Below are 21106 nucleotides of genomic sequence, written 5' to 3'. Positions count from 1 at the left end.
GACAATGGGATATACTGGTCCAAATGTGCCAGATTCTGCCTTAAAGTGGTTATCCTTGGATGTAGCATATCACCTTCCACTCTCCCTGGCATTCGGCACTGCCTAATAACTTTCTCCCGTGTGAAGGTGGCAGATCAAGTCACCGAGACAGGTACTAAATTGTGACTGTCGCATGAGGAGGCCTATGGTTGTACAATGTTGTGGTAACCCCAGCCCTTTAATTTAGGTAAAAAAAATTATGTACATGCTTTGCACCCTATTTATTACATAGACGCCTTGCCTGACAAGAGGTGGAGCCCAGAAACAAAGGGGCGGGGCTTACAATGAAAAAAAAATGTTTACCAGTAGGCAATAAATCGTTAGGCACCAAATAACTAAAAATCCTTTTCCAGATTTTTACAGATTCGTAAATTACATCTATTTAAAAAAAAATTCAAGTCTTCTAGTACTTATCAGCTGCTGTATGTCCTGGAGGAAGTGGTGTATTCTTTCCTGTCTGACGCAGTGCTCTCTGCTCTCACCTCAGGAATTGTCCAGAGCAGGAAAAGTTTGACAACAGAGATTTTCTACTGTTCTGGAAAGTTCCTCTTTGACTAAAACTTGATATTCCTGAATGGCAGATCCCTCTTATTAACTCAGAAACCCCAAATAAGATAACTGAAAATGGGATTTCAAAACCAAAAAACTCAGAATAATGATGTATTTGCGCACCTCCATCTTCTTCTGCATCAGTGTCTGACTCTTCACTGTCCACAGGTTTGCTCTCTAAGTTGCCAAATGCCTCTCGTGTCCAGATCATCAGCGCTGTATCTGCCCCACCTACAGTCAGCAGTGTTGAATCATCATATAACCATCTGACATTGGTCACATGAGCGCTATGCCCAACATATTTTTTGAATTTTGCATCCCGACCCTGTAATAGAAGAGAATTAATGGAAAAAAAACAATGTTCAGTTTTAGGCCATGTCCAATCTCCGGTCACAACGGCCGATGTCTCATGGCCGATTCACAACGGCCGATGTCTGAGATGTTCACCCGGATATTGCAGTATCAGCCGGGTGAATATCACTTCATCTTAATTGGAATGGAACGGACGTTATTTATTGTAAATATACATAGTCTGAACGTGGCCTTAAAGTGAATGTATCACTGACGCTTATGACATTTTTTTTTACATCAGCCGGTTGTGGCAATTTGAAAAAATGGACCGAACCAAAACCAGCAATCACCAGGTTATATTAAAAAATTAATTTGCGTAAGTGGTACATTCACTTTAACTTTTTTTTTTCTTTTTGGCACAGATACAAAGCACCAATAAGTTTTATGGCCACAACTTGTCCTATTTGACTATTGACTATATGTGTTTCTGTAGATTTACCTTCACTGGATAGGAGAAAAGCTTTACAAATCCAAAATCATCTCCTGTAGCTAAAGCTTTCCTGTCTTTGGTAAGAGAGGCAGCATTTACATCTGTCACATCACTATGAGCGGGCCAGATTCCTTCACACGTGGGGCCAAGGACGCATGTCCAGGAGTGCCATTCTATTCGCTCCATCTGTAACAATACACCTCACAGGTAACAATACAGACTAACAAATGTTATCAAACACAAGTAAAGAAGTCCGAATTCAGATCATTTAAAATAATTTTAAAGGGAATTTGTGATCAGAAAATTACTTATTGTTTTAATGTTTTTATGTTAAACATATTTTTTAAGAATTTTTGGTGGCATTTTTTATAATTTTCCATTTTTCTACCTATTTTATAAGATAATCCAGAAATCTTGCCATTTTCACCATTGGGGCTAAAACTAAGCTGAGACTTCCTGTCGTGTCTGTGGTGATAAGAGGAGGATGCTGTAAGGTGATCTGTATAGCATTACAGCAACATGTGACACCAGTAGATAGAGGAGACAATAGCAGCTCCCTGTTCACACTGTTTCAGTACGCTCAAAGATGTTTCACATTCATCTCAAGAGGAAAGAGTATGTCTATTGTCGTCTATGTCCGTGAGTCTTGCTGTAAGGCATGTCCCTAAATGCTGTTAAGAACAGCCCAGACAAGATGGCTGCCCCCATAACAATGTACAAAGAGTAAAGTAAAAAAAATTTTGGGTTTTCTGGAGTCCTTAGGCAGCACAAGCTATTGTTGTGCTGCTGTAGGTTGTCCAGGAAGTTTTAAACTTCGCTTACTGACATGTCTTGGAATCCGTATTCAGCAGAACAATAACTTGTGCTGCTGTAGGACATCTAGGAAATTAGCTTTATGAAGATGTCTTGAACCAAGATCCTGGAGATGTGGTGTTATTCAGTGGAAGGGGCTGGGTTCTTACCTCTGCCGATTTAATCACATATCTTTTTCCCCTTGGAGCTTCAAAAAATAATTGTTCTTTGGCACCAGTGTTAACTTGCAGCAATTTACCTTTGGTAAACAAGAAAAGTTGTCATTTAAAATATAAGAAGCTCTGGCTTAAAGTTAGCAATCTAAGGGGGAGCCCCTCAAAAAGCAACTCTCACCTATCCCTAAACTGCATCCATATCCATAGAATTATCCATCAACTTATCCATAGAAATAGCTCAATTTAGAATCAGTTATCAAATACAAGTGTAGGGTGAATAAAACACAGGGTTCTTACCAATGGTCAGTGCATAGCAGGTTGCTGATTGGCTACAGAGATAACTTAGAGCCCTATTATAAGGGGCAATTAAAGGCCCATATTGCCCTGTATAATAGAGCCAGCGATAAATAAGCCTGCTCTCATCTGTCACTGTGACAATGCGGCTCGGTACATATAATTAGGGACCATATACAGCTGGAAGGTGGGTGTGGATCAGTGATTATAATTACCGATTCTCACTGAAAACATATGGGATTTACATTCTATGTACACTGGGAAAAAAGTATACAAATTAGAATCGCTTTCACATTAAAGCGGTAGTTCTGTAAAAAAATATTTTCATTCAAATCAACTGGTGCCAGAGATTTGTAATGTACTGCTATAAAAAAAAATCTCTCAAATTTTCCAGTACTTATCAGCTGCTGTATGTTCTGCATGAAGTAGTATTTTTCCAGTCTGGAGAGCAGGAGAGGTTTTCTATTGATTTGCTACTACTCTGACATGGACAGAGCACTGTGTCAGACTGGAAAGAATACACCACTTCCTGCAGTACATACAGCGGCTGATAAGTACTAGAAGACTTCAGATATTTTGATAGAAGTAAATAACAAATCTCTGGCACCAGCTGATTTGAAAGAAAGTCCTTTATCTGTGGACAGTGTAAGACAGCCAAGACTAAGGCTAGGTTCACACTGCGTTTTTGCAATCCGTTGCTTTCCCAAAAAAACAGATGCATTAGTGTACATCCATTTTGATTCATTTTTCCATTGACTTCCATTGTAAAAAAAAAAACGGATCAAAACGGATCCGTTTTTTTTACGGACACAAAAGTAGTGTCAGCTACGTTTTTGTGTCCGACAAAATAAAACGGATCCGTTTTGATCCGTTTTTACAATGGAAGTCAATGGAAAAACGGATCAAAACAGATACACACAAAGGCATCCGTTATTTTGCAAAAAAAAGGATGAAAATAACGGATTGCAAAAACGCAGTGTGAACCCAGCCTAATTTGCATACTTTTTTTTCTTGCTGCACTGAAGATAAGTTTTCCTATACTAAACCAGAATCAGTACCTCTCCCTGACTGCGATCTATGGGATCTTTCCAGTCAACCAGCGCCCTGCTCTGCACTGATGAGGGGCAAGAGCCCCCGAAACAACCATCTACAGATGAGTTACTTTACCTTCTGTCTGGGGGCTAATGTGCATTTTTTCCATGGAGCACTGCCTAAAAATGCACCCCACAACACTACTGGGTATCTAAAATGAGAACAGGTAACCCCCTCTCATCAAAAGAAAATTAAAGGAGTACTTTTAAATGGTGATTTTTTTTCCCCCAAATGAACTGGTGTCAGAAAGTTATATATATTAGTAAATTACTTCTATTTGAGAGTCTTCCAGTACTTATCAGCTGCTGTATGTCCCACAGGAAGTGCTCTAGTCTTTTAAGTCTGACACAGTGCTCTCTGCTGCCACCTCTGCCCATGTCAGGAACTTTCCATAGCAGGAGAGCTTTTTTATGGTGATTTGCTACTGCTCTGGACAGTTCCTGACATGGACAGAGGTGGCAGCAGAGAGCACTGTGTCAGACTGTAAAGAAAACACCACTTCCTGCAAGACATACAGCAGCTGATAAGTACTGTAAAGCTTGACACTTTTAAATAGAAGCAATTTAAAAATTTGTCTACGTTCCTGACACCAGTTGATCTGAAAACACCTTTTTTCCTTTAAATAATAATTGATATTTCAACATTTTCAGAATAATTTATTTTAATGTATCAAACGTTACCTCTAGAGTCCCAGTCAATGTGGGTAATATAGCTGGAGGCTCCTTTGCAGATCCCAACTCTCTTGCTGGTCAGTACATTATAGATATCCACAAAATTATCATGAGAGGCCACTGCCAGATATTTCCCAGCATCTACAGGAGATGGAGATATGAAATAATAACACAACAGCCCGACCACCTACACGCCATATCCTTTCATAACAATAGACGGCTGCCATGATGGACAGCATAAATGCACTGGCCTCATCAATATCAGACTGCAACAACTATTGATAACCCATAAATCAGCCGCACAGCGTAATGTTCCCCACGTTTACGACCTAATAGAAAATTATGCTGAAAATAACGATTTCTGGTTGGGAGTAGAACCGCGTTTAATGGGAAATCCAATTTAGCTAATTGTGCAGATGTGGTTCATGTACTTTTATAGAAGCATAAAGTACTATATGTCATGCAATCTCTTCTGATGGTTTTGTCATTGTACTTTCATAACCAATGGTGACTCCTAATATACATGAATTCTCCTCTGTTTTGTTACTTTACCCTTCAGTTACCTGTGTGATCATCTTCAATTCTGATCAGATTTTCATAAAGACCGCTGTCATTTAATTCTTCCTTTCCCTTGATCCTAGTCTGTTTTAGGCCATGTTCACACAACGTACTATTTTTTAAAAGAACGGCTGCTGTTTTTGATACCAGCGGCAATCTTTTTTTTTTCAGCCTGGGCGGCATTGCTTTGGAGTCAATGCAATGCAGCCCGTTCCATGCACACGCCACACCAAAAACGTCCGTTGTTGGGTGTGGCCGTACAAAATGAACATGTCAATTAATAACGGCTGCTGCTCCATGAACAGCGGCCGTTATTATTCTTTTTTGCACACATGGATGTTGTCTGTTCATTTGGCTTAATTGATTTCCAGACACCCCCTGAATGGGTAGTATGGAAGAAAGTGTTTCTGCGGCCACAGGAACATGAAAACACCTGCCGGCGCCCCTGTGAGGCAGCTGTGAGGAATGATTGCTTATCATTGCAGCGTGAGGCCTTCTTAAAGGGATATTCCCATCTCAACTAATAGCTTGCCCCACAAGACATAAACCCTCACACAACATGGTCAGTGTAAAAATAAAAACATTATGGCTCTTAGGAGAGAAAAATACCTGTGAAAAATTGAAAATTGCCAGGCGACCCTGGTCGTACCAGTACGTCCAGGGCCGCCTCCATGTGTTCAGAGCGGGGCCGCGGTCCCGGGTGCCACTCATAGCCCGGGACCGCGGCTATTAGCAGGCATGGTCAATGTTGACAGCTGCATCCGATTACTAGATGCAGCCGATCCCTGGTGTCTAGTGGGGGGATCGCTGATCCCGGCTCGGCACTTGATTGCTTCCGGCTGCAGCAGCCTGAAGCAATCAATGTGCCTATCTCATCGATCTATGCTGCATATCTATGCAGCATAGATCTGTAACAGAGATCAGTGTACTTATACTTGAAGTCCCCCAGGGGGGCTTCTAGTTTAAGTGTAAAAGAAAAAAGAAAAGTGTTCTTATTAGTAAAAATCCCCCTCTCCTTATAAAAGTTTGAATCACTGCGCAATTCCTGATCTCGCACGGTAAATGGCTTAAGCGCAAAAAAATCCCAAAGTGCAAAATTGCGCATTTTTGGTCGGATCAAATCCAGAAAAATTGTAATAAAAAGCGATCAAAAAGTCGCATATGCGCAATCAAGGTACCGATAGAAAGTAAGCATCATGGTGCAAAAAATGACTTCTCACACAGCCCCATAGACCAAAGGATAAAAGCGCTATAAGCCTGGGAATGGAGCGATTTTAAAGGGGTTGTCAGGCGATAAAAAATTATTCACAGAATAACACACATTACAAAGTTATACAACTTTGTAATGTATGTTATGTCTGTGAATGGCCCCCTTCCCCGTGTTTCCCCCCACCCACGCTAGACCCGGAAGTGTGGTGCATTGTACTCACCGCATCTCGTGTCGTCCACGGTCTCCGATCCTCAGCAGTGACGTCTTCTTCGGGAGGCCGGCGGATCTTCCCGAGTGCCGGCCACCCTCTGCAGCGTCATCCGAAGCTCAGCCGCGATTGGCTGAGCACAGTTATGCTCAGCCAATCGCGGCTGAGCTTCGGATGACGCTGCAGAGGGCGGCTGGCACTCGGGAAGATCCGCCGGCCTCCCGAAGAAGACGTCACTGATGAGGATCGGAGACCGTGGTCGGCACGTGACAGGTATGTATAGCGCACCACACTTCCGGGTACACGGGTGGGGGTGGTGGGACACGGGAAGGGGGCCATTCACAGACATAACATACATTACAAAGTTGTATAACTTTGTAATGTGTGTTATTCTGTGAATAATTTTTTATCGCCGGACAACCCCTTTAAGGAACATATACTGTATTTGTTAACAATGGTTTGAATTTTTTACAGGCCATCAGATACAATAAAAGTTATACATGTTACATATTGTTGTAATCGTAACGACTTGAGGAACATATATAACAAGTCAGTTTTACCCCAGGGCGAATGGCGTAAAAACGAAAAAAAAATAAAAAATAAAAGAAGTGCATTGTTTTTTTTTTCAATTTCTCCACACATTGAATTTTTTTCTGGTTTTGCAGTGTACTTTATGAAAAATTTCAGCCTGTCATGGCAAAGTACAATTAGTGGCGCAAAAAATAAGGGCTCATGTGGGTTTCTAGGTGAAAAAATGCAAGTGCTATGGCTTTTTAAGCACAACGAGGGAAAGACGAAAACGCAAAAATTGAAATTGGCCCCGTCCTCTAAGGGTTTAAGACATTTTTGTAATAAAATGACTTCCTACATAAAGGTCAAAATCAGAGACTCACTTAAAGGGAACCAATCACACACAAATTGGCCATAAAGATAAGGAAACGTGCTGGTACATCAGCCAGCACGCTTCCTAACCATCCCCCTGTCTCCTCCGTCCCATGAACATTCAGCCCGCAAAGTTAGTGTAATAGTGTCCCGCGCTGTATGCAAATTACCATCTAAGTAGTCAAGGTGGGCGGGCGGCTGGTCAAGTAGTCACGGTGGGCGGGGGCTTCGTCATGTAGTCACAGGCTCCTGGGCCGCCTCCGGTGCTGTAATCACGCCCCTCCGGGCGTGTTGTAAAGCGGCTCCTGGTGTCGTCACTCGGGGGGGCCGACATTGCACGTCGGCCACGCCGACGTCTTTACTATGCTGCGCATGCGCAGTGCAGCCTGAGAAGACGCTGCTGTACTGCGCTTGCGCGGCGTAGTACAGCAGCGGCTTCACCCACTGTACTGCGCATGCGCAGCTTAGTAAAGACGTCAGCGTGGCCGACGTGCAATGTCGGCCCCCCCGAGTGACGTCACCAGGAGCCGCTTTACAACACGCCCGGAGGGGCGTGATTACAGCACCGGAGGCGGCCCAGGAGTCTGTGACTACATGACGAAGCCCCCGCCCACCGTGACTACTTGACCAGCCGCCCGCCCACCTTGACTACTTAGATGGTAATTTGCATACAGCGCGGGACACTATTACACTAACTTTGCGGGCTGAATGTTCATGGGACGGAGGGGACAGGGGGATGGTTAGGAAGCGTGCTGGCTGATGTACCAGCACGTTTCCTTATCTTTATGGCCAATTTGTGTGTGATTGGTTCCCTTTAAGACCTGGAACAATTTAAGGCTTTTATCAGAGTGAAGGATGAAGGAGGCAGAGGTGATTTATTCCCTTAGGCTGGGTTCACACTACGTATATTTCAGTCAGTATTGTGGTCCTCATATTGCTACCAAAACCAGGAGTGGATTAAAAACACAGAAAGGATCTGTTCACACAATGTTGAAATTGAGTGGATGGCCGCCATTTAATGGCAAATATTTGCTGTTATTTTAAAACAACGGCTGTTATATTGAAATAATGGCCGTTACTTACTGTTATATGGCGGCCATCCACTCAATTTCACCATTGTGTGGACAGATCCTTTCTGTGTTTTTAATCCACTCCTGGTTTTGGATGCAATATGAGGACCACAATACTGACTGAAATATACGTAGTGTGAACCAAGCCTTAGGGTGCGTTCACACGTAACTGATTGCAGCGACACCTGCTGCGGATCCCTGCCCTGAACACTCTGGGCAGGGTTCCGGCAGGTCCCGCTCAGCCAATCAGTGCACTGCCAAGCTGCAGCGCACTAATTGGCTAAGCGGGACGTGAAGACGCCGGTAGCCCCGAAGCAAGCCGGAGCGGGGAGCAGGTGAAGTATACACTCCGGTGGTGGGGGGTTAATGGGGCAGGCTGCAGACATACATAAAGCGGGATGTCCATCCTGCTACGAATTTGTCTGCCCAGAGTGTACAGGGCAGGGATCCGCATCGGATCTCGCTGCGAATTCGGAGCGAGAAATCCGCTGCGGATCCGTTACGTGTGAACGCACCCATATACTTCTGTATTCTAGCTACATCCAGAGTGACATTTATCACCCACTAAAATAAATACAATTGTTACACTGGACACAAATAATATAGAAAGTATATTGTAATGACAAAAGCCAAAAAGAACATAGATACATATCCAAGTTAAGACAACAGAAACCCATAGAACTACAAGGAGTCATACCTGGTGAAAATTTTATATCAGCTATCATTTCCTTCCTATGGTGAAAGGAGACCATATCTTCAAGAGTGTCGGCATTTACCACTATGAAGCTGCCGTCATTCAGGCCCACAGCTAAGGCTTTCCCATCTGGAGAGAAGGCACAGCATCGTCCACCTGAAACACAAAGAGGTGACTTGTATAGTTAGATCATGATTTTTTTTACTGTCCATAATATATATATATATATATATATATATATATATATATATAAATTTTATACACTATATATGTATTTTACTCATAGAGCGATATATATATTTCTGTATAGTTACTTGTGTCTTAATCCAGTAGGTGTTAAACTGCACATGTGGTTAAGCAGCCAACAAGGCAAATGTGCAATAACCTATGACAATAGACTTTCTGCTCCTGGGGTTACCCATTCAGAGTTAAATTAAAATATGTCCAATGTAGGTTTCTGAATCAGTTCAAGTAGTGAAAGAACAGTTAATGCACCTTTCATGGGCATTCACTTAAAGGGGAACTCTGGTGGAAAAAAATCTTTACAATAAACTGGTGTCAGAAAGTTATATAGATTTGCAATTTACTTCTATTTTAAAATTTCAAGTCTTCCCATACTTATCAGCTGCTTTATGTCCTGTAGGAAGTGGTGTGTTCTTTCCAGTCTGACACAGTGCTCTCTGCTGCCACCTCTGTCCATGTCAGGAACTGTCCAGAGCAGCGGCAAATCCCCATAGAAAACCTCTCCTGCTCTGGACAGTTCCTGACACAGACAGAGGTGGCAGCAGAGAGAATAGAAACTAGAATAGACTGTAAAGAATAAACCACTTCCTACAGGACATAAGCAGCTGATAAGTACTGAGTTTTAAGTAGAAATAATGTACAAATCTGTATAACTTTCTGACACCGGTTGATTTGAGAGAAAAAAAAACAACTCACTGGAGTTCCCTGTTTAACTACCAGGGCTAATAGAAACTCACTCTAGGAATGGTATAAACGTCTAATATAAAATTCTGTAACCTGTATCCCGATCACTATAACTAGTCATGCAGACTGGCAAGCCTGGTACTCACCCTTTTTCAGTTTCCGCACAGCCAGCATGCGGTGTTGGGAGGAGAGTTCCCAGATCCGGAGTGTTTTGTCATCACTCACTGTGGCACTTATGGGTAGCTGTGGATGGGTTGCCAGGCCCCAGACTTCTCCTTCCATATGACCCTGTTACAGATGATAACAAGTATGATCTCAAATAAAAAAGAGCTGATTGTCAGCAACTATTTTTGCATTAGGCAGTCATGGTAAAATGTAGTGATGTATATCAATCTATCTATATGGGGGGCCTGCCTTGGCCGCTGAGTGGTTGAGCAGAACTGACACCTCGTGTCCCAAATCCCAACTCAAATCCCCAGCGTCTGGGACCAGGGGGGATCAAAGCTGCGGGATACCGGCACCAGCACTGGAGCCAAAAATCACTCCAGGCCGTAAATTCTTTGCAGCGGCGTCCTGCCCCTGTCACTCACTGGCTGAGGGCCAGTCCATCAGCCGGGACGTGATATGGATACCCCAAAGATCCTGGAGCTTGACGGGGGTCCAGCGTCCAATCCCACCGCTTACCATACTTCAACACCATTTTATTTTAATCTTGTCCCACTGACACAATCTTTGCGGTTGTGTTACTTCTGTATACTAGAATACCATGTGCATATATATATATATATATATATATATATATATATATATATATACACACGTTATTTACATTTTGTTTGTATAGACCCTTCAGCTCTACGTAACCAAGAAGGAAGCACTGAAACTCTTCACGACTAAGTACTCCCAGTAGAGTAATGGTGAGTCTTGCAATGCAATGTGTTCTGTATACAACCATTTCTCTGGCTTTCCAGAACACCATAATCACATCTAATAGCCTCTATGTTTCATGCACCAGTCAATACACGTTCCCATTGATCTAATCACATCTACGAAATAATGCTATTTGCCTTCTGCTAATCCTATTATTCTAGCTGCTTCAGCTACATTTGTTTTTTTTTTTGTTTTTTTTGCTCACAAAGAACAGATTTGCAATTATCTTATGGACCTCAATAGCATCTTCAGCGAGGAGTCTTAAAGACATCCAGTCCTTTTCATTGTAATACAAGCCACATACTGGAATCAGGAGCCGGGTGTCACCGCGTTAATGGGAAATCCGTCTGATGGCACGTGTTGTGTGTATTGTGTGGTCCTTGCGTCTCTGAGACGCTCTGACTTATCATGGATTGGCCTCATTCTGGCAGGTTCATGCAGTACTGTATAACACGTTGTCACACTGGGTCTCTTCAGTGTCGTATCTTACGGGAGCTCTGTCTCACCAGCGTGTCTGTGCTCACATCAAACTCCTCGCTGTCTCTGTGCATCATGAACTCAATCTGATCTCTGCAGAGACAAGGATGCCGCTAATACAGAGAGCTCCAGAGCTGCGCTCTTCATTTACACTTGTATTTATTTTTGTACTGAAGTAAAGCTAGGGCTGTATGTGGCAACCTCTGCCAGAGTGCACACAAGCCAATGCTTCCGGGGAACAAAAAGAATGAGGGAGATGGGGAATGCCATGATTTATTTTCTGGTTGGATTCATAGAGAATCTCACAGAAGAAAAATGGGAGTACAGCAAAAGGTAGTACAGTAATGCACTTGAATGACAGCAACATTATGGCTCCATATTGTTATCTATGGCCGGACCAGTTGTTCCATGCTGTATTTCCCAGCCCAGGCAGTTCCTGACAGCAGGGTTAAGCTGGGTTCACACAATATTTTTGCAACCCGTTTTTTTATTCTTCTCCAGCCATTTTTGCAAAAAAAAAAAAAGGATGGAAAAATGGATGCATTTGTGTGCATCCATTTTTCCATTGACATACATTTTGTGTATGTAAAAAAAAAAAGGATGCATTTTGATCTGTTTTTTCAAAAATAATGGAAGTCAGTGGGAAAATGAATCAAAACGGATGCACACAAATGTATCCGCTTTTTTGTAAATATGGATTTAGGGCAGTTTCATACATAACGGATCCGCAGCGGATTTCACAATGCGAAATCCAACGGTTATTTTCAACCAGATTACATACTTGCAGCGGGATTGACAACCCGCTGTGAGTATGTAAGTGGCGGCTCCCTTAACCCCACCCCCCCGCCGGCCAGAGCATACATTACCTGCTCCACCCTCCGGAATGCTTCGGGGGCTCCCGGCTCCCGGTGTCCAATCAGTGTGTAGCAGCGGAACAGCGCACTGATTGGCTGAGCAGGACGTCCAGCCGGGAACCCCTGAAGCAAGACAGAGAGTGGAGCAGGTAATGTATGCTTCAGCCGGCGGGGGCTTTAGGGGGCTGTCACTTACATACCTACAGCGGGATGCCAATCGGATGTGTGAAACTGGGCTTATGCCCCTATTCCACGGGTTGTCAGAGGAGCAAACGAGCGCTCTCAGCGCTCGTTTGCTCCTCGTTCCCCGCTCGCTGCCGCCGCTATTCAACGTGGCAGCAGCAAGCGGGTGAGTGCGGGAGGGGCGGCGGGGAGCTGGGGGGGGGGGGGGGACTGCCCGGGGAATCGCCAGATCGTCCGGGCAGCCCATAGGATATAGCAGCGTCTGCTGCCGACGCTCCTATTCAATGGAGCGACGGCAGCAGATCGCTGCTATATCAGTCGCTTGTTTTTCAACATGTTGAAAAACAAGCGACTGCAACGATCAGCCGACATGAACGATGTCGGCTGATCGTTGCACTCTATTCCACGGGACGATTATCGTTCGTAGCGGCCGATATTGGCCGAATACGGACGATAATCGTTCCGTGGAATAGGGCCTTTAGTCTCTTCTACCGTACTGGTCCAGGTCTGTTTTTTTTTTTTTGTTTAGTGCTTTGTTTTGGGTAATGCCGATGGGGGTTTCTGGGGAAAAAAAGATTTGTTGGGGGTGGTGTGAAAAATTGGCTCAGCGGGCAGGTCCTGTGGGGTTTATCAGGAAATGCTAAAAGGGGTTTAAAGGCAGCCATATCCTGGAATGAAAACATACAATACCTAGGTTTTATCAGCAGTTTATTAGAAAACGCTTTTTTACCTGAACAAGCAATGTTATTGGACCACTTTTGTCAATTTCCAGAACTTCTCCATTCTTGGTCCCCACTAGTATGTGTCCATGTCCTAAAGTGATGGCACGAATTGAAGGATTATCTTCTAAAAGTAAGCCTAGAAAACACATAGTACAGAGATGGTAAGTAATATGTTACATCATAAATAGGATATCAACACACAAGGTGGAAACCTCTTCACATATAGTACACAGAGCTATCTCAGTCCTTGGAGGGGGGTGAAAGGCAAGGGGGGCAGAAGGGTAATTAAAGTGCATTACAAAGTTATATAAAGTGTTTAATTACCAAGGGGAAAAAAATCACTTTCAATCAATTTAAATCAACAGATTTCAAGCAAACAATCCTGGAATCCATAAATGTAATTTCGATATAATTCTGAGATGTTACCTTTTGAATTTGAAGAAATTGCTGATCTCTTAATGGCGTATGTTTTTAGGCACCTTTCAAACATGTCATCCCAGAGCTCCACCACTCCGTCCTTTCCCCCGGTTACAAAACCCTGCCATATAAATAGTCACAGATTATGTATCTATAGTCACTGACTAAATTTAGTGTTCACATTAGTAGATTCTACTGAACGTCTTTTGGAAGTCAGTACAAAATAATTAGCTTATAATAGTTTTCATGACTCTCTATACTAGACAGAATTAGGCCTCATGTACATAGACCACTATGCACTTCTGATGTACTGACCTGGACCTGTGCATCAATATAACACATACAGAAACCATAAGAAACAACTGTGCTGCATTTAATCCACACTTCACTAAAAAGTTTTTGCTTAGTAGTGAATATCAAATCTTTATCCATTGGGCTTTGAATAATATGTGGGTATATGCAGGAGCACACACATTGTAAAGAAGACATAAGTGCATAAACCACATAAGAATAGAAAACCTTACACGCCTTCTGCTGGCACACAAGCAAAACCAGATGACACCATACGTAGAAAGAGGTTATCACCTTATCCAATGCGTACATAGCAAATACAGGTCCGTCATGGGCTTTAATGGTTTTAAGCAGAAGGATATCTTTCCAAACATAAATATCCCCTGTCGCCGCTCCAGAAAACACTAGCTCTTCTGTCCGCCCATAGGAAACGCACATCATTGTCTCTAGTTTCCCAACATTTCCAAAAGTTCCACGTTTTGCGGTAAATCCACCCCCTGCCAAGAGAATATGTGAAAGTATATCAGACCTTTCATGTCTTATTCCAATATTAGGAATGATGCTACATACAATGTAATAACCTGGAATGAAATCATTCTTAGGCCAGTCTAAAATTCAGATACTGCTACTATGTGTAGTGGGTAAACTTGGTTCATGCAGCTCAACTCCTACTGAAGGGAATAAAAGCTGAGCTGCAGTTACCCTGCATGGTCACTAGGCAATGTATGGCGCTGTCTACTTCAAGCTTTGTTCACTGTGTATGTGGGAGCTGTGGCTTTGGCAGAGGCTAGAGCCCCCTCCCCCCCATATATGCAAAAGAAAATTCTGAAAAAAGTTTGTAGAAATTACCATATCAGTTGAAAATCATAATGGGGGAGATTTATCAAACATGGTGTAAAGTGAAACTGGCTCAGTTGCCCCTAGCAACCAATCAGATTCCACCTTTCATTTTCCAAAGAGTCTGAGAGGAATGAAAGGTGGAATCTGATTGGTTGCTAGGGGCAACTGAGCCAGTTTCACTTTATACCATGTTTGATAAATCTCCTCCTATGTTCTTATCTATAGTTCTTATGTACACTATCATATATAGGCTTTTAAAAATTAAAGGGACTCTGTCACCAGCAATTCGCCTTCCAAACTGCTGACACTGTTAGATAGCTGTTAGGTCAAGGAGACACATGGTACCTTTCATATATCCATCTGTGCTTCCAGAATGTAGGAAAATACTTTTAGTTTTTGGTGCAAAGTGTCAAAGAGGCTTTCCTGAGCTCCTGAACTGCTAAGGACTGTGCTTGATTGACAGCTTCCTGTATTGAACCCTGCTAACAAATCTCATCCTTGTACATACAGATTGTGCACAGGTGTGAGATTTGGAAGCAGGGCTCAGTTTCCAGCTGACTGTCATGTAAGCAAGAATAGGAATGGAAGGGGAGCAAAGAGGCATTATAGCACTTAAAGGGGTACTCCAGATCCAAATGATTTTTCTTTCAAATTAACAAGTGTCATAAAGTGCCAGAGATTTGTAATTAACTTCTAAATCCAAAATCTCTAGTCTTCCAGTACTTATTAGCTGCTGTATGTCCTGCAGGAAGTGGTGCATTCTTTCCAGTCTAACACATTGCTCTCTGCTGACATCTCTGTCCATGTCAGTAACTGTCCAGAGCTGTAGCAAATCCCCATAAAAAAACTCTGCTATCCAGTCTGGAGAGAAGGATACACCACTTCCTGCAGGACATACAGCAGCTGATAAATTCTGGAGGACAGGAATTTTTTTAATAGAAGTAAATTATAAATCTCTGGCACTTTCTGGTACCAGTTGATTTGGTAATAACTTCTATGGCCTAAGTGTTGACAGCTTGTAGAATTTCTCTTTCGTCATATCAGGTAAGGGACACACAGTGTATCAGTGACGTCTCATGCTGCATAGGCTGTATTATTACAGTCATAACCATTACCTGTTTGTTGCCAGAACTTGATGTGCTTTATGCCCACGGTGACCAGCTTATCAGTATGATGGGGGTTACATTTTATAACAAATATCTTATCTTTGTGGCCCCTGCCGAAAAAAAAAAAAAGTGGTGAGATGCTGAACATTCACATTGCAGCAAACATAAGAAAAGCCAAGGTAAGAAAATACAATAAAAGGACTAGCTCACCGTGTTGTCGCAATTTTCTCTCCTTTTTTCCAGTCCCAGAATACAATTGTGTGGTTATCGTCCAAACCAACAGACACCAAACATTTCCCATCGGCTGTAAAGCAAAAACCTGTTACTGAGGCAACAGTCATACATCACACCTGACAATGAAATAACACATAAAGAACAGCTCAGGACAATGAGAGTCCTCAGCAATGGAGATCTAGCCTGAGAAGCCTTAGAAGCTTTCTAAAACTTGAACTCGCCCCTGCTGCAGCTCCCCCCCCCTCCTGTGCAGGGCTGTGGAGTCGGTAAGCCGCAGCTCCAACTCCGACTCCAACTCCGACTCCTGAATTTTATCAGGACCGACTCCGACTCCCGACTCCTGCTCCTTCATAAATGGCCGGTCATATACCAGGGGAGTTATTTATCACACTGGCTCAGCAGCTTCTCCCTAATGTCCTACATGATCCTGGGGCGACTTCTGAAACATATAAAGCAGCTTCTCCTGTGTGTGCAGTGGATGCAGCCAGTCTCCATGTCCCGAACAACTCAGAACTAGACTAGATGGAGCAGGTGGTCTTTTCCTGCTGACAGTCTTCTATGTTTCTAATTAAGTATTCACCATACTTATAGAAACACTGCTAACAATGCCAGATCCCTGTGATATAGAGGTCAGCCAAAGTGATATACAGGGGGTCACACATAGTGATATAGAGAGTTGTCACACATAGTGATATAGAGGTCACACAGCTATATAGAAGGTCACTGTTGGGGCACGCAATAGCACATGCACACACACAGAGCCTGCTGCAGCCATAGCATACACACACACACAGAGCCTGCTGCAGCCATAGCATACACACACACACACACACACACAGCCTGCTGCAGCCATAGCACACACACACAGCCTGCTGCAGCCATAGCACACACACAGCTTGCTGCAGCCATAACGCGCACCGCACACGCACACACACACACACACACAGCCTGCTGCAGCTATAGCACACATATACACAGCTTGCTGCATCCATAGCGCACACACAAACACACACACACACACAGCTTGCTGCCGCCATAGTGCACACCACACACACACACACACACACACACACACAGCCTTCTGCGGCCATAGCACACATACACACAGCCTGCTGGAGCCATAGTGTGCACACACACACACACACACAGCTTGCTGCAGCCATAGCACACATACACACACACACAGCCTGCTGCAGCCATAGCACACACACACACACACACACACACACACACACAGCCTGCTGCAGCCATAGCACAAACACAGACTACTGCAGCCATAGAACGCACACACACACACACACACACACACACACAGCTGCAGCCATTAAACACTGAAGGAAAACACACAGGGGGAGATTTATCAAAGGGTGTAAAATTTAGACTGGTGAAAACTGGCCACAGCAACCAATTACCGCTCAGCTTTCAGCTCTGGTGAAAGGAAAGAGTAGCTGTGATTGGTTGGCCAGTGTGCACTAGTGTGATTGCTGTGGCCAGTTTGCACTAGTCTAAATTTTACACCCTTTGATAAATCACCCCCACAATCTTCTCCCAGAGAGAAAACACCACACTGAGGACAGAGGTTACAGCTACACTACTTATGTCTTCTCCTCCTCCTCTATATTACACAGGATATCTTCATATTAAACAGCTGCTTATATACAGTCATCCAGCATCCAGGAAGAGAACAGCACAGATCTCCCCCCACACAATGGACTCTTCCAGCTCAGAAACAAACTGCCAAATAGTGACCCAAAACCTCTCCCCGACCACCCTTATCTAATAGGGCCAGTGTCCTATTACTGATATATTCCCTGACCACCCTTATCTAATAGAGCCAGTGTCCTATTACTGATATATTCCCTGACCACCCTTATCTAATAGGGCCAGTGTCCTATTACTGATATATTCCCCCACCTTTATCTAATAGGGCCAATGTCCTATTACTGATATATTCCCGGACCACCCTTATGTAATAGGGCCAGTGTCCTATTACTGGTATATTCCCTGACCCCCCTTATGTAATAGGGCCAGTGTCCTATTACTGATATATTCCCCGACCACCCTTATGTAATAGGGCCAGTGTCCTATAACTGATATATTCCCCTGACCACCCTTATCTAATAGGGCCAGTGTCCTATTACTGATATATCTCCCCGACCACCCTTATGTAATAGGGCCAGTGTCCTATTAGAATGTTGCTCATAATATATATTCATGAGCAAAACTTGTAAAATTCATGTCAAAATTCAATTGTACATTTTTTTAAAAAAAATTTAAAGCTGGAGTCGGAACATTTTAATCCGACTCAAACTCCGACCAAAACTAGCTCTGACTCCAACTCCAACTCCAGACAAAACTAGCTCCGACTCCACAGCCCTGCTCCTGTGTGTGTAAAACACAGCGAAATGGGAACATAGAGCAAGAGGGTGCTGATCTGACAGGTCGATGCTCATTTGCTCCTTAATATAAGCCCATCTAATAGGATCCTAAGGCCTAAGTTACGCTTTCAGTACTTTTTCAGGCCTGTATATTATGTCCACAATTGTGCATCTGTAATCTGTAAGTTTTTACGGATCTGCAGAAAATGGGAAGGTGATAGATGAAATAAGGTGATCTGTACTGTTTGCAGACATTATGGATGTTGCTTCCATAAAAATTACAGATCTGGAAAATTAGGGACACTCCCATAGACTTCTATGGGTGAATCTCTGCTGCACTTATGGCCCCGTACTAGGACTAGTCACATTATTTTGTGACACGGATTGCAGATATGCAAATTACCCAATTTATCCCAACAGAAATCAACGTGCCCTAAATATAAATTTACAGAATGTGTGAATAAGGCCTTAGTCGTGGCATATATAGATGCAAGAGTACACGTTTTTGAAGCTTTAGCAGTGCTGGATATTTTATGTACGAGTGAGTCAGCACAGGAAGGCTCCTACTTCCCCCCATTTAGATCCTTAATAAGCACTGACTCATGCCATGCAGCTGTAGGCCGTCATACACACCAGCCCTGTATAATTCCCTTAATTATAGTATTTGTCTCTCTTTAGCATACAGGAAATATTATTAGGGAAACGATTCTACATGACAATTCCCAGTGATGCGTAATCTCCCCCCATAAATATCTGGAGAGGTTAATGCTGCATCTGGGTCCATCAGAATATATATTAAATAGTTCTATGGGCTGTAACACCATACGCTGCCATAGTTCCGGTCAAAACTATGGAAGTCAACAGGCCTATAACAACTCTGGGGCTCCGCAGGGTGCTGAGGATTACCATCAGAAATCAGAACCAGCATTGCATCACGTTTTCACTGCGACAGATGTGACCAGGGCAAAAACCGCAGAAGTAAATTATACGGTACCTGTAAAATCCAGCGCACAGACCCCCCTTTGGTGTTGTCCTTTCAACAGAGATAAACACTTCAATGTCTGGGTGTCCCACACATGAATGGCGGCGTCCCGTCCGATCTAAATCACAATTATACACAATCAATCAAATGTGAACAGTAACAAGTGTGATCCCTAAAAATTTCTACTAAAAAATCTCATGCTTTCCAGTACTTATCAGCTGCTGTATGCTGTATGGAGAGCAGGAGAGGTTTTCTATAAGGATTTGCTACTGTTTTGGACTGTTCCTGACATGGACAGAGGTGGCAGCAGAGAGCACTGTGTCAGACTGGAAAGACCTGCAGGACATCCATCGGCTGATAAGTACTGGAAAACGAGAATTTTTAATAGAAGTAAATTACAAATCTCTGTCACTTTCTTTGTGTGAACGACCCCTTTAAAGGGAATGCACCATTTGTTCTGTACATATCAATGCTGCCGGTTTTCTCGCCTTTTAGCCTATTTTTGAAATGAGGCCAGTTTAATGCTTTGAGTCAAGATAAAAAGAAAGAATCGCAAATCATTTTAACTCACTTTCCGCACTGTACAACGAACATATAGATTAGCCCAGATGAGCTGACACATCAGTGACAGTCTGCGCTCACGTCCATTGTCTTACTTGTACAGTAACATCTCCGGTTAGCAGCTGTGCCCGGGGCTCAGACTCAAGTCTGAAGTGAAGGACATGTCCCTTTTCTATTTTCACCTACATGTAAGAGATTTCTGCTCTTTACATATGATTGCTCCTCATATTATCCCAATTTTTTTTATATATCCAGTGAAGGTGCCCCTATCTCCACAGTCCATTACCATGGGTTTAGGTAACCAGAAGAAATTCAATGGGAATTGTAGTTTAACAATGATCTGAATTTACATGTGTATCCTGAAATAAAAGATATATTTTGCTATCCGTTTAATGTATGCGTTCAATGGAAAAAAAAAAAAAAAAAAAAAAAAAAAAAACAGATGCAAAAACGGATGGTAAAAGAGGATGTTGTTGTATGCCGTACGTTTTGATCAGTTTTTCATTGACTTACAGAAAAAAAAAAAAAAAATTGTAATGTGCACAAAACCATGGTAGTTGACCATGTTTTACTGCACGTTTTCCAAAATGGGCACTGTGGGACGAATTGCAAAATCATGAAGTGAACCTAACCTGAGGCTGGTTTCACACTACATTTTTGCTATTAGTCTTTCTCATTCATTTTTGCAAAAAACGGATGCAATTGTGTGCATCTGTTTGATTTGTTTTTCCATTAACTTCCATTATTTAAAAAAGGATCAAAAATCCTTTTACACAGAAATCACTTGGCCTTATTTTTGTGCACGTTAAAAAAAAACGGATGCCAATTTGATCCGTTTTTTTTATAATGGAAAAACATATTAAAACAGATGCACACAAAAGCATCTGTTTTTCCATCTGTTTTTTGCAAAAACAGATGGAAAAAACAGTTTGCAAAAGCGTAGTGTGAACCCAGCCTAAGGGTCCTATTCCACGGGCCGATGGGGCACGATCAATAATATAGACGAGTGCAGATCTGCTAGATAAGCGCTCGTTTCCTGGGCCTATTACAAGGCCCGATAATCGTTTAGCGAGGGCTGCAGGGACATTGTTACCGATGTCCTTGCAGCCCTTGTTTAAACACCATACATTACCTAAGCATGTTGCAGGTCTCCTCCTGCGCTCCTTCTTCCTCCCGGTCCTGCACACA

General features: G+C 42.9%; 1 protein-coding gene across 3 annotated transcripts in view; it reads right to left on the bottom strand.

The window, feature by feature from the left end:
• The window catches only part of EML6 (EMAP like 6), a 120651-nt gene that overhangs the window by 41526 nt on the left and 58019 nt on the right, over window positions 1-21106 (bottom strand). For all 3 annotated transcript variants that reach the window (XM_069955520.1, XM_069955521.1, XM_069955522.1), the window contains 12 exons: window positions 19370-19475; window positions 15974-16067; window positions 15773-15873; window positions 14112-14314; window positions 13536-13647; window positions 13118-13245; window positions 10090-10231; window positions 9020-9172; window positions 4404-4535; window positions 2332-2420; window positions 1379-1555; window positions 712-913 (listed from right to left, as the gene is read on the bottom strand). In XM_069955520.1, coding sequence (XP_069811621.1) covers window positions 712-913; window positions 1379-1555; window positions 2332-2420; window positions 4404-4535; window positions 9020-9172; window positions 10090-10231; window positions 13118-13245; window positions 13536-13647; window positions 14112-14314; window positions 15773-15873; window positions 15974-16067; window positions 19370-19475 — 1639 coding nt within the window. The remainder of the gene's footprint in view (window positions 1-711; window positions 914-1378; window positions 1556-2331; window positions 2421-4403; window positions 4536-9019; window positions 9173-10089; window positions 10232-13117; window positions 13246-13535; window positions 13648-14111; window positions 14315-15772; window positions 15874-15973; window positions 16068-19369; window positions 19476-21106) is intronic.

Source organism: Dendropsophus ebraccatus, chromosome 15 (genome assembly GCF_027789765.1).
Source record: "Dendropsophus ebraccatus isolate aDenEbr1 chromosome 15, aDenEbr1.pat, whole genome shotgun sequence".
Lineage (NCBI taxonomy): Eukaryota > Metazoa > Chordata > Amphibia > Anura > Hylidae > Dendropsophus > Dendropsophus ebraccatus.
The sequence above is the reverse complement of the archived record's forward strand: the minus strand, read 5'-3'. Positions and strand labels throughout refer to the sequence as shown.